General features: G+C 39.2%; 1 protein-coding gene and 1 non-coding gene across 7 annotated transcripts in view; both read right to left on the bottom strand.

The window, feature by feature from the left end:
- The window catches only part of PATJ (PATJ crumbs cell polarity complex component), a 287,089-nt gene that overhangs the window by 10,478 nt on the left and 258,757 nt on the right, over nt 1-17,854 (bottom strand). For all 6 annotated transcript variants that reach the window (XM_039887878.1, XM_039887926.1, XM_039887916.1 and 3 more), the window contains 2 exons: nt 13,058-13,180; nt 12,210-12,314 (listed from right to left, as the gene is read on the bottom strand). In XM_039887878.1, the coding sequence (XP_039743812.1) occupies nt 12,210-12,314; nt 13,058-13,180 (228 nt within the window). The remainder of the gene's footprint in view (nt 1-12,209; nt 12,315-13,057; nt 13,181-17,854) is intronic.
- Nucleotides 15,913-16,031, bottom strand: LOC120581361 (5S ribosomal RNA). The gene has a single exon (XR_005647250.1). It is a non-coding gene; the product is annotated as a 5S ribosomal RNA (ribosomal RNA).

The raw sequence follows: 17,854 nt of genomic DNA, 5'->3' as shown, positions 1-17,854 counted from the left end.
AATCCTCTATCAGAGGGCTCAGTCCTTGAGCTTCTTATCTTTTCCATCTAAACGTATCCTCTTAGTCATCTCATCTGATCTCATCAATACCATCTATATGATAGAATAATGATAATTCCTGAATCTGTATCTCCAGCACCACCTCTTCCTTAACTTTAGATCCATAATATCCAATCAGCAACGAGATGTCCAGTAGGTATCTCAAACCTGATAGGTCCCACACTGAGCCCCACCACCTCCATTGCTGTCATAGCCTTCCTCATTTCAGGTAACTACAACTTAATTCTTGCAGTTCCAGCAAACGTCTTAATGTCGCCCTTGACTACTTTTTCTCTCATAAACCATATTCGATCCTCGTAAAATTCTACTGGTCTTTCTATGGAATTATCTCTTGACTGGAGTTTTACAACAGCCTCCTCACTGGTCTCTCTGGTTCTGCCCCTCTTCCTTTCAGTGTATGGCAGCTAGAATGGTCCTGCTAAAATAGAGATTACTTTACTCCTCTGCTTAAAACCGTCCAAAGGAAACCCAATTTCCTGGGATCACACACTGAAATCCTTACTACAAGGTCAAATGTAGATCTGCCAGTTATGTCTCTGCCCTCTTCTCCTAGTATTCTCTGCGTTCACTTGGTTCCAGCCAGGCTGGCCTCCTTGCTGGTCCTCTGACGTGCCAGAGACATCTCCACCTCAGTGCTTTGCAACTGCTGTGACTTCTGCCTGAAATGCTCTACATTCAGCATCTGTGTGGCTAGCTCCTTCACTTCCCTCAGGTCATTAAAGTCTCTTCCCTGGTCACTCGAACTAAAATTTCCACACCAGCGCCTTGTCCCAACATTCCATGTCTTCTTTCCCTGCTTTCTGTTTCCTCCTTACCACCATTACTAACGCACTGGGTATATTTTACCTTATTAATTCTCTGTCACTTCATATTAGAATGTGTGGGCAGGAAGTTTATCTGTTTTATTCACTACTGTATCCCTGTTATGGAGGACAGTGTCCGGCATATAGCGGCTATTCAATTAATAGTTGGTGAATGAAAGAATGAACAAATATCTCTGACTCCCTATGAGTTGCCTTTTAGATGGTCCCAAGTATAGCAGAATAACATTTAAACATTCACTTTATATATTTCTATCCTGCAAAAATCATTCTAAAGCACTCAGAAGAAATATGGTATAGTTCTGACAGCCCATACTAGGACACAGAATGGAGTTCTGGTGTTCAGTTTCTGCCACTTAAATGATGCTGTACCTGAGTTTCGACTTCATTTGTTAAATAGGAATCATAAAAGTTGGCCTTGTCTGCTTAGCCTGGAGTTGTCTTCTACCTAGAGTTATCAGAGCTTCTTTCTCAAGAGCTTCTGGGCGACCTCTGCTTCTGATCAACTGTTCTTCTATGTTATAATACTCAGTGCACAAGTACAGAGTGAAAGGACTTAGCTTGACAGTAGTGCAAAGATCAATTTGATTGCAGTTTCAGAATAAACCAACAGAGGGCACGGCTGCCTAAACCTGTAAGCTTAGTTGCATCTGTTAATATTTAGAACAAGGAAAGCCACAGAGCAGCTCTGGCCCCGGCCCCACCCCCCCGGATCAGAATACATTCTGGATGGAGCATCTTGAATTGGGGGAAAACACTGCTAAGCGTGAGTTATACAATCTTCTGGAAATACTGTCATATAGAAAACAACTGAACAAATTGGGGGAATATTTAGGATAAAACAGAGAGAGGAAATGACAGATTCCCCCTGACCACAAGAGCCTCTCCACTCACCACCAGCCCTTCTTACTCTCCCCTACAGCAAGTGTATTGGAGGAGTTGTCTTTGTGTGTGACCTTTGTAATCTTACCCACTCTCAACCTACACCACCCTCATAAACACATTCCATTCCAGCTTGCATCCCCATCACCTGGCCCAAACTTCCATGACCCTCATTCTCTGGCTTTCTTCCTCCTACTGCCCACTTTTCTAACTCTTTGCTATTCTACTCACCCCCTGTGGCTCAGTTCTGGGCCTACCTCCCACTTGCACGTTCAGGGTCTAGGTGACAGAATATACATTCCCATAGCTTTAAATGCCAACAACGTGCTGACAATTCCCAGCCTAGTCATTATATCCAGTTGCCAACTTAACATCTGCATTTTAATATCTCAAGGGCTTATTAAAATTAACACAACCAAATCCAAACTCTTGATTCAACAACCGAATCCTTTCAATTCATTTTCCCTCTAGCTTTCCTCCTCTTAGTAGATGGCCTCTCCAGCTGCCTAATTAGAAATCCACCAGGCGGAATATTGAACATACTTGATTACTGGCTGGTGATTGTCCAGCTGGAAAGGAAGCTAGGCTGATAACCGTACAGGTGCTTACTCTCTGAATATCAACCTGCAAACTCCCTCTCTCACCTGCCGTATGTAATCTATCACCAAGTCCTCTGGAGCTGACCTCCAAAGTATTTCTCAAATCTGTTTATTTTCCATCTCTGTGGTGACCACCCTAATTCAATTCATCATCATCATCAGCTGCCTTTTAACTGGAATTTCCACTCATCGTCTTCCAATCTGTCTTCCACACAATAGCTGGTTATCATTTTAAATATACAATAGTAAGGGCACTCCCCTGCTCAAAACTTTTCAGTGGTCTCTCTTTGTGCTTGGAATAAAATTCAGATTCCCTAATTATACACACAAAAGTCCTCTCATTGCCTATCATCTAATCCCATCTATTTCCTTTCCCTTCGCCCCACATTCCAGCTCTCTCTGCAAGTGTCTCCCTAGCTCCCAAAGCAGTCAGACTGGCATCAACTTAAAAGTCACTTCCCTTATGCAAGCCTTCTTTGGCTACTCATATTTAAATTAATTTCTCCCGTTTTCCTCTCCATAGCACCCTTGAAGTATTTCTCACACATTGTGACGATACATATTTGTGTGACTATCTTTCCCACCTAATCGCAGGAATCATGGGGATAAGGGCTGCTTCTCAATATTAATATGTCTGGCATATAACAATTGTTTAATGAGTATTAGTGGAGTGAATGAATAAATCTAAAACTTTTCTTTAAAAAAAAAAATTGGGATTATGGCACTCAATTTTCTGCATTTCCACAGAACAGAGTGAGACTGATACAGATTATAAGAAGATTGGTTTTAGGTCTTTTTAAGGAGAGAAAAAAATCTAATAATTAAGGCAGTTACAGAATGGAATGGCACATGAGCACCCACCAAAGCAAGCATTCAAATAGAGACTCAAAATCTACCAATTTGGGATGTGGGGAAAGAGATTTCTATACTTGGTAGGAATTTGGACATATATGTTCAGCCGACTATAAAACAGACCATCCATTATGGGAGTGAGGAAGAAAGTCAGTAATATACATATATTTAGAGTACCTTCAAAAGTCAAGATTTGATAGTAACCTGTTCCTTTCTTTACTAGCTCGTTTAGTCAATATATAACAGCACTACGACTACTGAATATAAACGAAGCACTTACTTTATGCTAAGCACTTTTTTGAGTCCCTACAGAGGTGGGTACCATTATTTTTCCCATATTACAGACAGAAGAACCTGGAGCAGAGAGGTTAAGTAACTTTCCAAGGATTCAAATCCATTCCACTTCACTCTCTAATCTTGTGCTCTTAATCCTATGCGATATGAAGCAAATTGCCCAGTGTGAGGGTAGAGACTTGGTACTTGGCAGTCTAGATATAAAGTGGGGAAGGAAAAGGGGTAAAAAGATAGTCTGACAGCAGTTGCAAATAGAGCAGAAGATCATCACGAAGTGTGCTTGGCAATGGGAGGGAAAATGCCACACCACCAATACTACAAAGAGTGTATTTGGGATGTGGGAGATATATACTCATGGATGCTCTAGCAAGAAAGCTTTTTAATTTTTAGAAAGAGAACATACTTTTAAGAGTCCATGAAATCAGCCATATAAATTATAAAACCAAAGACATAGTTCTTTTTGATAAATTAAATTAAAAAAAAATTAGCACCATGTTGCAGAAAAACACTCATTCCTCCAAAACATAGGAGGAATGTTTTGCTTACTGTTGCTTACTCTCAAACCCTGAAATTAGAAGGTCCTCCCAACCACTGATAATATTAAATCCTAGAGACACGGCTAGGATCCTTGGAGCTATCCAGGCCCACGCCTATTTTGTAGGAAGGTAGAACCTAAGGGGCTGAATGGGAAATGTAAAGGAATTTCACTGACAGCTTTGTCTTTTACAGGATGTTAAAGAGAGCAGAAACCTGTCACCCCCAGATGACTTTACAGGCCCAAGGCATTTGCATGAACCATCTTGGTCTCAGGGTTGATTGGTCTTCCCACCGACTGACTTGTGAAAGTGGATAATCTGATCTCGGAAGGGTGTGTGTGTTCAGCTGGATACAAATTTAAGATGTGGTCTACGCGTCCTGGCTCAGCCCTGCGTCTGAAGTGCTCTTCCCCCAACACCAGGGACTGAACAATATGGAAGTAAGCCTAGGAGAGGTCTATCTGTGTGCTTTGAAGAAGGGGGAAAGCAAACAGGCTAATGAAACATTCATTTTTTTTTTTTAAGGTAAATAAATCTTGATTCTTGGGTATAAACTTCTGTGGTAGGTTCCGAGGATAGAGTTGGGAGCAGAGGAAACCAAGGAAAAGCAAATGTGTTCCCTGCCCTCCAACAAACAGGCCTGCGATTTATGTCATTTAGCGTGGGAGGCAGATGTGAACACATGCCGTTCAAAGTGGAAAGAGGAGTGGGGCAAGACTGGATTCCTGGGTAAGGCAGGGAGGCTTTGAGGTATTGGGGTATTAGGTCTGTGCAACTCGAATGTGTGGTTCTAGAGCCAGGGTGTCTGGAGTCCTTGGACCCAGCTAGGGCCAGCTCCAACTAGAGATTGGCGGCCTATAGTCTGGCTTTTTACATTACGTGGGTCAGCAATCTTTCCTCTCATCCTTCATACCTGGGGACCTGGAGATGTGGCAGATGTCTCTTCTGCTTCCCACTCACCTTTCAAAACCATTAACCTAGTTCAAAACCTGTAGGTCCTTTAAGTTTATGTTTCTCCTTGTTATTGCACATAGAGCTTCTACTGACATCTTGAGAGGGGTTCTTTAAGGTATGAAACTAGATATGAAGCTGCTGGGTGACGGGTATGCACATATTAAGTTGAACAGATCTAAGTTGCCAAGTGGTTGCACAAGTTTAAACTCTCACCAGGCATTTAACGAAAGTACTTTGTTTCCTCACATCCTCCTCAAACTTATTATGATCAAACATTTAATAAGTGCCTCCCTAAGGAGAGTGAGGCCACTGACCTGAAGGAAGACGGGGAGGAAATCCCTTCACCTGAGGAGAGGGTGGCTTGTGAAACGAAAGAGAAGGATGAAGTCACTCCACTTAAGGCGGGGAGACTTGTGAAATGAAAGATGGGGAAGAAGCCTTATCCTCTGAACCTCAGGGGCATGTGGAGACCTTTGAATTAGTGGAAGAGGAAGAACCAATAAGCATGTTTCCCATTCAAAATGTTTCCTCCTCTCAATGTAATTCCCCCTCACTCTGTGTCCTCCCTCCAAAATTTCCTTCTTAAATTTTGTCTCCTCAGACTGCTTTACTGTACGAAGGTATTTATTCTGATATGCTTTCTCAGTACCTTGGCTCCTTGTGGCTTTTTTTTTTTTTTTTTGAGAAAAAGTAAGATTAATTGAAAGTACATTTTAGAAGGAGACAGGCCCGCTAAGGAAGGCTGCAGCCCTGTGGAATTTAGGGGATAAAGAGATAAGATAGTACACCCCAAAGGGAAGGGTGGGTTTCCAGCCAGGAATGTTGTAACCTCCTTGTGATAGTTAATAATTTAGATTAAAAGCAAAACTAAATTCAATCAGAATTGTATATTCTATAGTAGAACAATGCATGTTTAGTAAACCTTCTAATTGACTAATAAAGCAAAGGTATTTATTGCACAAACCCTAGACGAGTACCTTTCCATAAAAAACAGGGTTGAGGTGGGGTGGGGTATGGGGGGTGGATTATGTTTCGGAGAATTGAGAAATCAAAATATTTTCCAGGTAAATATAATAGTATAATGAACAAAAGCTTGAGCTCCTTGCTTTACTCCTGTAAAGGAGTAAGCTTAGCCCTCAGATTTGTTAGTACCCAAATCTTGCAGTACGAAATACAAACTCAGCACTCATACTCAGCCTGGATCCTAGATCCATAGTGCAGATATGCTGAAAACAGACAGGAAGGCTGTTGAGTGAGAGTGATCCCTGAGGAAGCTGGCATCTTAAGATGGGGACACATTAAAGATCAAGAAAAGCGTGCCTTGTTCCAGGCCTGGCATTTGGTGTAACTTTATGAAGTAGAAAGCACATATGCTTAAAGTTTTTATTATAATCTCATGACACTGATTCTAGTGACATCAGAATATACTGATTTTAACGCGTCTTTAAAAAAATATATGGAAGTGTCAAATATTTGAAGTCAAATAAGAAGGGGCAAAGTGAATGCTAGTCATATCACCATCTAGTGGCACACACCTCAACTGCCACCTGGAAAAACCACTATACTTTCAGGATTGTAAAAAGAATTTTAGCATCATCTGACTCCGAGCCTATGTTATTATAGTGAAAGTAATAAAGTACCACTTACTTAATGCTTACCATTTGCAATCCACTGTTTTTATTAAACATTACGTCTCAAATTCACACAGCAACCTTGAGCTACGACCCTTATTTACAGAAACTGAAGACTTAAGTGACAGGATTCAAAATGCACAACTTTCTATGACACTAATGCCTGCCTGTCCTACAGAATTTCCACAGGGTCCTCATTTCAGCTTTCAAACCTTTAGCTCTGTCTTCTTCCTGGAGTTTATCACTCCCTTCCTGGCATCACTTAGCTTTCTATCCATCATGAACCCCATAGAGCTTACCCCTGGCTACCCATTAAAATCACCTGGGAAGCTTTAAAATATCTTGATGTCCATACCACATCCCAGACCAATTAAATTGCTGGGGTGAGACCCAGGAACCGGTAATGGAATCAGCAATTTTATTGTGCAACCAAGGTTAAGAACTACTCACAGCCATTCCCTTAATGATACTCACATGTGCCTTTAGATGCTTGCACATTCTACCACATACCTTTTTAATTCCCAACCGAATCCATCTTTCTCCTCCATTGGAATTTTTCTGGACCAAATCGGTAACTGCTGATTTGTTCTTATAAGTTCATGTCCCTCAATTTGATGAGCACGGCCCAACAACCCACTCAGTGTAACCAACACTTAACTAGGCATCTGCTCCAGGCCAGGCCCTGGGCTGGAGGCACAGACACTGTCCCTACTTTAAATAAATTTATGATTGGGGCGGTGACTGACTCCCTATTTCTGGTTAAAGAATTTCTAAACAAAGGATTTCCCAAGATTTAAAAAGAGGGAATGAGGGTTGGGTGAGATGGGTAGTCCAGGCATACTGAAAAACATGTGCAAACCTTTACTCCTCCCTACATAATGTACTACTCCAGGGGGTCTTGGGGTTGGTCTCTGAACTAGCAGTATCAGCAACACCTGAGAGCTTGTTATAAATGCAAATTCTTGGATCCCGCCCCAGTCCTACAGAATCAGAAGCTCTGGGGGTGGGACCCAGCATTTGTGTTTAACGAGCTATCCAGGTGACTTTAGAGCATGCTAAAGTTTAAGCACCTCTCTCAAATATCAAAATCTTTTCACTATTCATTCTTAGAAAGCATCCTAAAAGAGAAGCCATCAGACTCAACCTCCCATGCAAAATTTCTTTTTAGAGGTAACATCATCCTTACCTTTTCTATCTCCTTTGCTCCCAACTACTCCTTTGCTCCCTACTGATTTAACACCAACTATAAAAGAAAGAACTCAATTATATTAAATATTGCTAGTGATTTATCTGCCACTTGTAGTGACTTTTCTGCAGTTTCATTTACTTCTGCCTCACTGGTAAGTACGCTATTCTTGAAATGCTTTTCTCCCTTAGTTTCTAGGAATTGTATCCTCGACTCCTTTTTCTGTGCATGTGATAAAAAATTAAACAGTAGTACGTGATTAAAAATTTAACACTCTCACTCCCTAGAGACTCGCTAAACTTTTCTCTTTTCAATTCTATAGGTATAAGCTAAATAATATGCTTATGAGCCTATTTTGAAATTTATTATCTTGAAGATACCTGTCGACTCCTTAGTCTGAGATGAAAATTTAATTTTCCAAACTCTTTCACTTAACTTTTATATTAAGTTTTACTTGTTTCCTATGTTTCTTTAAATATACCTCTGTAGTTCTGACAGTTTCTAATAATTTGTTTTTTATTTCAACCTAAAAAAATCAAATTTATTCATGTATAATTTAAAAATAAAAATGATTCTACAGTATTTGGTGAAGAGTCCCCTGACTCCTTGCTCCCTCATAATTGATTCTCACTCCCTAAAGTAATTAATCTCAACCATTTTAGCTGTTTCTTCTAGTATTTGCTTCCATATTTCTAAAAAACATGCTTTTACTTCTGTTTCTTGATTTTTCAGTTCTAAATATTATCTGATCATGTCCTATTATAGAAGATAAGTATTTAACTCTTAGATTTTCCTCTCCACCAACACATCCCAAACCCCAGGCTACTAATATTTCATGCATCATCAAGATGCTTGGTTGGACTGGTTTTACTATAACATCTTAGAATGTTTATATAAATGTTACTCATACTGAGCCAACTATCAAACTATGATTACACTTTCTTTTTTGGTAGAAGTTTATTTTCCCCAAAGTTAATAATTATCTCATTTTGTCTAATTTTTAATACACTTATCATTAATGCAGCCCCATACTTCCCAACTGATCTCAAACTTCTAATTCAGTTAAACATGAGATAATCTGTTTCTCTTTTTTCTCTCTCTAATTCAGAGGCGTCTCTCTTGGAACCCTCTTCTCCTCCTGCTCCAATTTGGACAAGTTGTTCTCTGTGCCTCCTACACAGCTGTCTGGGACTTCACTGTTCTTTAGCATTGGATTTGCTCGCTCCCCTTTCTGTCTTAGCTCTTTTGTTGGAGTACATCCTGAAGTAACCGGTGTCATCTGAATCTCTTGCTCTTCTGTAAGTAGCTTATACTTTTCTCCTTGAAAATTTTAGAATGTATACAGGTATCGATCTTGTTTTATTTCTCCTGCTTGCTGATTAATGGACCTTAAGCAGAATTTACGTCATTTCTGTTATTTTTGTTTTTATTTTTGCAACTCCTATTTGTTGGATCTCCTGAATTAATCCGGCATCTTATTTTTTCTCTTTCATTTTCAATCTAAGGTTTACAAGAGACGTCACTGTTTTCTATATATTATCTTAATAAGTAGGGCATGTCTCTCTCTTCTAACCAGCAGCTGGGCCCTCTTACATCAGGTTTGTTTGTTGTTTGTTTTTTGTGCTCTGGAAAATGCCCTCGAAGGACCTCTCCAACTACTGGACCCTTAATCAGTGTCCCCGATTTCAGACTCTCTTCTGTCCTCCCTACTTGCTGCTAACTCCAACCCTTTGTCCTCTGTCTTTGTCTCCACTGTTTTCATTCATTTATTCAACTAATTATCTTTGAGGTATACTGTGTCAGGCAGTGGAGATGCCAACATTAAAAAACTTTGGATGGTTTTATTTACCCCTTCTGTTTCTAGCACGAAAGTCTAGCCCCCGACCATCAACAGTACATTGCCCATGCCTGCTGGACATTTCGGCCCCTAGATGTCCCAAAACATAATGTTCTCTTTCCTAATAACCTTCTCCTAAATTTCCTAGATTGGTTAAATCTGCCCATTCTCCTATGCTCTAAAATGTCTGGAAAATCTCTTAACGTACCCAGAATGAGCCTCGCAAGTTCCTTTAGTGATAAAAATCCTTTATATGCTCTTTTTATCTTTCACATTCTCGAAAAAAAAGTTAAATTTTTTTTTTTTTAGCAGAGAGGCTGGGTTACCTGATTTTGTTCAAAAACGATTTTATAGTAATACCACAGGCAAAAGAGCTGAACCGGCATACTATCAAACTACAGAAGCAAATATAATTGGGAACATTTAAAATGACCCCTCATAGCCAAATCTATCTCCACTGATCGATCTATAATCAGAATGAGAAACCATCAGACTTTAAGGGCAGAAATATCTACCTCGTTATTACACCTAGAGACAGCAATTTAAACTGTGGGGACAAGCTTCCAGGAGTGCTGGCTGTCTCTCCCACCCTTTTCCCCTTCTCCACCCTGCAGTCTGCTGACCCACACCTTAATCTTCCCTATGCAATCAGCAGTTGCTGACTGCTTCGCATGATACACTGACAATAAGTCTTTTCCACATCGTCAGACACAATTATCTGACCTTCTCTACTACTCTGCCAATGGGCTGACTCACCTGATAATAAAAATAATTACCTAGTGACAAGTCAGCTGTGATCACTGTATTGCTGGTACTACTCCGTGCACATTGTTTTAATTAAAGTGAGTACACTATGCAACTGAAAGGCATCTGATGCAGGATATAAGAGCTTTGTGTCTAAAGCCTTTGGCAGCACATATGCTCCAAACTCATAACTGTACATTGCGATCGTCAAAATCCCAAAGGATTCTATTAAGCTTTTAATAACATATTAAAAAAAAATAACACCAACTAATGTGATTAATGCAAGAGAACATTCTGAAACCAAATATCATTTTCTTCTTAAAATACATACAGAAATAAGAAAAATAAAGAACTCCTTCAAAAGCATGTTCATAGTGGCAATAAGGCTGAATGAAGTGTTAATTCTACATTGAAGAGCATGAGTTCATTTTCATTTAAGGTACTTTTTAATAGCTAATATTTTACATTGTGTCTTCTCATTTCTTTGTGAAGAAGGTGGAGTTGAAAACACTATACTGGTGTATGAAAATATCAATAATACCAGATTTTGCTAAGGGAACTTTTTCGTCTTGCCCTAGTTATCATTTGAAATAATTTCCTCTTACAATTATAACTTAACCGCCCATGGCTGGGAGGTTGAATAGTTGCCCCTAGGGCCTCTAGGGGTCAGTCTAACTCGAAAAGAAAGGAAACACAGCGACCAAGAAAAAGTGAAGGATTTGCAGGCTCTGATGAGGGCAGAGGGAGAGGAATGTGAGGTAACCGTGTAAGTTTCCACAGAAAGTGAGGACAAGTAGGAGTGGGGAAGCCGACTCCAAAGCCAGTTCACATAGTGTTTTGGTTTGTGCTCAGCAGAAACTTGGGGACTCAAATCATTGAATAGTATATTGCGAATCACAAACTCTCTTGAAACTACTAATAGTATTTTTGATTCCCTTCATACGTGCTGAAAGCCATTTACCTTTTTAATGTCTGTTTTGGCACTTAGACAATTGAGATGTGAGAAATAAGCACCACAAATTGGTTCTCCCAAAAGTAACGTTTTTTTTTTTTTTTTTTTTAAATTCAAACTTATTATCCTAAGGCTAGAATGATCCGAGGAGCTGGCTAGCCCTCTCTCTAAGGTACTTAACGGGGGGTTTTAGTCTTTTTACCTATAAACCATTTAACGCCACCTCTGAAGAAGATGCTGCCTCTCACTACACGGTATCAATCTCAGAGACATCTGAAATGCTAAAAGTATAAGGAGGGGTAATCAACGGCACACCTTATTTTTACTTCCTGGTATATTTCTCTGTGCCTCTGGACAATACTCTTGGGGACCACGACTGATAAATAATTGTCTGCCCTAGTCGATGACTACTATGCAGTGAGAGTTTAACAGGGTTGGCAATCACTTATGCAATAGGAAAAACAGCATTATATTTCTCCCTTCTTTTAAAGGGAGTGGAAGAAACAGCACTTGGGCAGTTCAGTAACAGTTTTTGGGCATAAGAAAAGAAATCATTTCCTATTCCTTACAAACTCTGATTTACAAAAGAACACTGGAAGCTAAAAGCCTTGTTGATTTATCATGTGAAGCAGAGAGTAATTTTTCTCCCCTTGTTATGCTTTCATATAATCATGCTCACTGCCTGTATGGGTGGCATTAAAGAATTTCTGAATAAAAATAATAATTTCTTGCTTTCAACCTTCATAATTCACATCAGCAAGCATCCTGCTGGGCGGTGATGCCTACTGCCAGTGACGCTCAATCTTTTTTGCACGCCACTTATCTGCCTCGCGCAGCTGCGAGTTCCATTGATCGCAGTACCTGCAGGATAATGCGCCCGTAGGCGTTCTTCAGCAGATTAACCACGTCCGTGTGAGACAGCCCATCCAAAGGTTGCCCATTAATGCTGACAATTCGATCTCCAACCTGGAAGTACAAAAGTGGTAGAAAATCACTATCATTAAGAAAAATTAAATTTGAGAAGAATGCTTAAAATTCTTTGTAAGTCATATTTCCCATTTGTCACTATTGTGAAGAGTCTGTGTTTCTACTGTGTATGCATGTTCCAGAAGCAGGAGGAATTTTTATGGCTTTCCCCAAATACAGACCAATCAGAGAAACAAGAAGGGGGTCAGATTTGATTATTACAAGGCACGGCAGGCCACTTTTGTATTTTGGTAATGGTGGTGTTTCATACATCCATTCGCCAGTAATAATAGGATGTACAAATTAACTGTTCACTAAAGCTCTAATGAGGAAGCGAAATATTTTCTGCTTTATTTTTCTACCTAGGTTAAGATTAATGGGCAATGGAGGAAAATCATAAGAATGTTGATTCTTTTGGTTGAAGGAAGATTCTAAGGTAAAATCTCTCTCAGGTGAAAATCAATTTTGGGTGGAATGAGCTGCTAAAAAAAAAACAATATGGGAGCCTTTGCGAATGAGCTGCAATTTCTTCTTTTGAGAAGCTTTGATACAAACAATAATATTTTTATATGCCCAGGGACCTAATGAATTTCAGGTATAAACTTTCTTCAACGCATTTTGCCCTCAGCATGGGTCTCTGATGGCTGTTGGAATTCTAACTTTAAACAAAGTGCCCACGGCTGCAACTTCCTTTCCCACCCCACCACATGCTGTTAGCACTTCACCATTCCCCTTTTGTTTACTTTAAGCTTCTGTGTACGTGCAGCCACACCGCTGGCCTGAATCATGGCAATAAATATTGGGATATCTCCTAAGGGACTTCCTTTTCCTCCAGCAATACTGATTCCAAGGGCATCACTGAGCTCCTAAAAAAAAAGAGAAGAAAAACATAACACATATTTAATAAAGAGCCACAACCTGATTGTCCCTTGATAGCTGCTAAGCAAAAAACTCTGTGATGCAGGAGGCCAGGGTAACAAAGGAGTTAAGTGCAGGGCCTTTGAAGTCAGAAAGACCTGTGTTTCAGCTCTAGTACTTAATTAGCTGGAGGGTCTTCAGGATGTTCCTTAACCTCTTAGAGCTTCCATCTCTAAGCAAAAATGGAAGAATACCATCTCACAGTTGGTTTGAGGTTTAGATGAAGTGATATAGTACAGTCCTGGCTTACAGAAGAGGCTCAATAAAAGGCAACAGTATAAGTTAAAAATAAAACAAAACACAAAAAGCCCTTCACACAAAAAACCCTATGTGACTGCTCAGTTTAGTGGCCAATTTTGATGCAGACTTGGCAAGGATGTTCTCATATGGTGTTTATAATTAAACTGCCACACATATCATGCTCTTTTGGGTGTGAACAAACATACTTGGCTCTAGGAGAGCTGCATGACTACATTAAAACAAAAGATCTTAAAGGACGCTCACTAGAATGACAACAGAGTTTGGAGAGAAGTAAAACTTGACTGCAAATGTTCCCTAAGATTATTAGGAGAAGCAACATGGTTCACTCGGACCCTGGTGAAGAGATCTTGGCTTTAGTTCTGGTTTTTCTCACATTGATACCATAGGATTAATATTTAAAAAATCACTAAAAGAATAAATGACAAGTTCCAGATTCAGCATGGTGGCATATGCATACTATAAAATCTCTCTCCTGCTGATCAAAATAAAGAACTTGTCAAAATACAAAAGAACAACTACCTGAGACTTTTGAAAAGTAAAGAAACTCAAGTTGTGATGGAAAGCCAACACTTGGAGGAGAGACAGCAGGGATGAATGTCCTGGTTGTTTTCCTGGCAGTATTGTCTTCAGAGCAAGACAGAGGCAAGGAGCTGTGGAGGTGGTACATACTGACACTCTGACAGAAACTCTCATCTTCCTGGTCAGAGAGATCAGAAAAAGAGCTCCTGGTCATGGGAGAATAAAGGAAGAAAGCTAGAGCTGAGAGAATCGGAAAAGGGGGGTCCTCTAATTCTGTGAGTGAACCCATAGAATTCTCAGGCTCATCTCTAAGCTACACATGTGTGAAACAGACCCAAACTAGAGAACTGAACCACCACTCATGAAAGGGGAGACAGAACTTTCAGTCCAAACCTAAGTGGGTTGACTGCATCCTAAAACATAAACATCAGCATTCTTCAGAGTCTATCAGAGTCTATACAGCATAGCGTTCATGAGGTCCAGGACAAAACCTTAAATTACTAGACATGTAAAGTGACCAGGAAAACGTGACCAATTTTCATCTTGAATTCTTTAAAATATTTAAGACAGCTGAAAGCCAAGATTATAACACTGTTTAGTGGGGTTCTCAGTTTATGTAGATATAAATATATGACAACTATGACATAAATGCTAGCGGGTTGGTTGTGGTAAAGGGACCTGTATGGTTGCAAAGCTTCTACAGTTTTAATTAATCATCTGAAAACACGCAGCTTAGTGTGCTTCAATTTAACTTCAGTCAATTTGGAAAAAGCAAAAAGAACAAAATGACAAAAAAACCCATATATGAAAGAACTTCAAAAACTCACATCATAAAAGTGTGAAGAATTATTCTTTAGTATTAATATTACTAGCTACTGCCATGTTGTGCTTATAAGACAGAATAATGGTAATGCTGACCTATCCAGTAACAGGTGGCCTACGTCCTGTTGTCCAAAGTATTTGTGTCTAGCTTATATTTTCTGAATGCATCGAGAATAAAGCCCTGTGTTTAAAATGGCAAGATGTGTTTCATTATGATTTTTCTGCTTGGACCGTGTGTGGGCAAATAGGATTGGTAGGGTCAGGCCTTATAAAAAGCCTATAAAAACAAGTGGCTGAAATGACGAAGGAGACATAAAATGATACTTTATAAATCTTGGAATGAGGAGAAATTTATGCAATAACTTGGTTTTGTTCAAATCCATCATGACGTTTCCTTAATTTATCCAAAATTATGTACATGTTGGTATATTTCACTTCCCCTATTAAAGGAACATCTGAGTTGAAACTCAGGTGGAAAGATATTGGGAACAAATAAGGCACGTGTAGTCAAAGATGTAGCCAACAATAATGGATGTCACTTTCAGGACTTCATGATGCACTAGGTACTATGCACTACCTCATTTAATCCACACAACAATATTTACCATGTGAGGTAAACAGTGTTATTATTCTCATTCTACAGATGAGAAAATTGAGGTTAAGTAACTTGCCAAAAGTCATAGAGCTAATAAATAGCTGAGTGCCCTCAAACACAGCTAGGACTGACTTCAGAGAATAAGCTATGCTGGATATCACATTATTATAGTTGAACTATGATTAAAACAATGTCATATTTTTTTATGACTTCTTGAATCCCAAATTTATTGGTCAATGTCATTGAAATAGAAGTCTACTTCCTAATATTCTGGATATCACACCAGGAGTTTGAAATTCAGGACTTGACAAATTTACTGAAATGCATCTTATGCAATCTTCTGAGGAGGACAATTTAGCAATATGCATAAAAGTCTTTTTTTTTTTTTTTAGAGCAACCCTTTGACCTCACAGATTGCAAGGACCTTGTCATCTTATAATCTCTTATCATTCATTTATTTATTTATTTATTTATTTATTTTTATGCCTGCAACACCTGGTCTTCCTAGGTGGTCTCCCATCCAAGTACTAGCCAGGCCTGACCCTGCTTAGCTTCCGAGATCAGATGGGATCGGGCTTGTTCAGGGTAGCATAGCCATAGACTTAAAAGTCTTTAACAACAAGTATGGCTTTTGACTCTACAATTTCACTTCTAGGAGTTAATCCTGAGGAAATCACCCATGATATGAACAAAAAAGAAAATACAAAGGTATTTTGCTTTAAAAGACAGCAAAAATTTTTCAGAGAGCTAGAACAAATAATCCTAAAATTTATATGGAACCATAAAAACCATGGCAATCTTGAGAAAAAAGAACAAAGTTGGAGGTATCACACTACCTGATATCAAACCATACTACAAGCCTACAGTAATCAAAACAGCATGGTACTGGCATAAACACAGATACATTGATCAATGGAAGAGAATAAATCCACGCCTATAAGCCCACTTAATATATCACGAAGGAGGCAAGAACATACAATGGGGTAAAGATAGTCTCTTCAATAAATGGTGCTGGGAAAATTGGACAGATACAAGCAAAAAAAAAGAAAGAAAAAAGAAAGAAACTGGACCACCTTCTTACACCATATACAAGAAGAGATTCAAAATGGATTAAAGACTTAAATGTAAGACCCCCAAATCATAAAACTTCTAGAAGAAAACAGGCAGTAAACTCTGATATTGCTAACAGTAATTTCTTTTCAAATATATCTCCTTGGGCAAGGGAAACAAAAGAAAAAATAAATAGGACTACATCCAACTAAAAAGCTTTTGTACAGTAAAGGAAACCACCAACAAAACGAAAACACAATCGACTGAATGGGAGAAGGTATTTGCTTATGATACACCTGGTAAGAGGTTAATATCCAAAATATATAAAGAATTCATACAACTTAACAACAGCAAAACAAATTTAAAAATAGGCAGAAGACCTGAAGATATTTCTCCAAAGAAGAAATACAGATGGCCCATAGACATATGAAAAGATGCTCCAGGTCACTAATCATCAGAGAAATGCAAATTAAAAGCACAATGAGATATCACCTCACACCATCAGAATGGCTATCATCAATAAATCAAAGAACAAGTGTTGGTGAAGATGTGGAGAAAATGCAACTCTCATACATTGTTGGAGGGATTGCAAATTGGTACGGACACTATGGAAAACAGTCTGGAGGTTTCTCAAAAAATTAAAAATGGATATACCTTTTCACCCAGCAATTGCACTTTCCGGTTATTTATCCAAAGAAAACCAAAACGATAATTCATAAAGATCTATGCACCATTATATTCATGGCAGCACAATTTATCTGTCTGTCTGTCTGTCTGTCTGTCTGTCTGTCTATCTATCTATCTATCTATCTATCCCCTCCCCACTTCCACCCCTGACCTATGGATGTTGCCATCTCCCCTTAAGAACTGGATCTCTGAAGGTGGGGCGTCTCCTCTCACATGCCTGTGGCGTACACCCTGGGGCCTGGCGCACCCGGGGTATGGGCCATGGCTCCACTGGGGGTCGAACCCAGGATCTTTTGCGTGTAAAGCAGATGTGTTAACCACTACTCTAGTAGCACAATTTATAATAGCCAAGATATGGAGGCAACCTAAATGCCCATCAACAGACGACTGGATAAAGAAGTTATGGTTCATATATACAATGGAATATTACTCAGCCATTTAAAAAAAAAAAAGAAATCCTACTATTTTCAACAACATGGATGGACCTAGAGGTTATTATGCTGAGTGAAATAAGGCAGACAGAGAAAGATAAATACCACATGATTTCACTTATACACGGAATCTAAGGAACAAAAGGAACAAAGCAATCAAAAACAAACTCACAAATAGAGGACAATCTGGTGACTGCCAAAGGGGTTGGGAGGCTGGGTGAAAAGGAGTGAAGGATTAAAGAAGTACAAATTAGGAG

The sequence above is a fragment of the Pteropus medius genome, unplaced genomic scaffold, assembly GCF_902729225.1.
Source record: "Pteropus medius unplaced genomic scaffold, Ma_sr-lr_union100, whole genome shotgun sequence".
In the NCBI taxonomy this organism is placed as follows: Eukaryota; Metazoa; Chordata; class Mammalia; order Chiroptera; family Pteropodidae; genus Pteropus; species Pteropus medius.
Note: the sequence above shows the minus strand (reverse complement) of the source record. Positions and strands in the feature narration are given on the sequence as shown.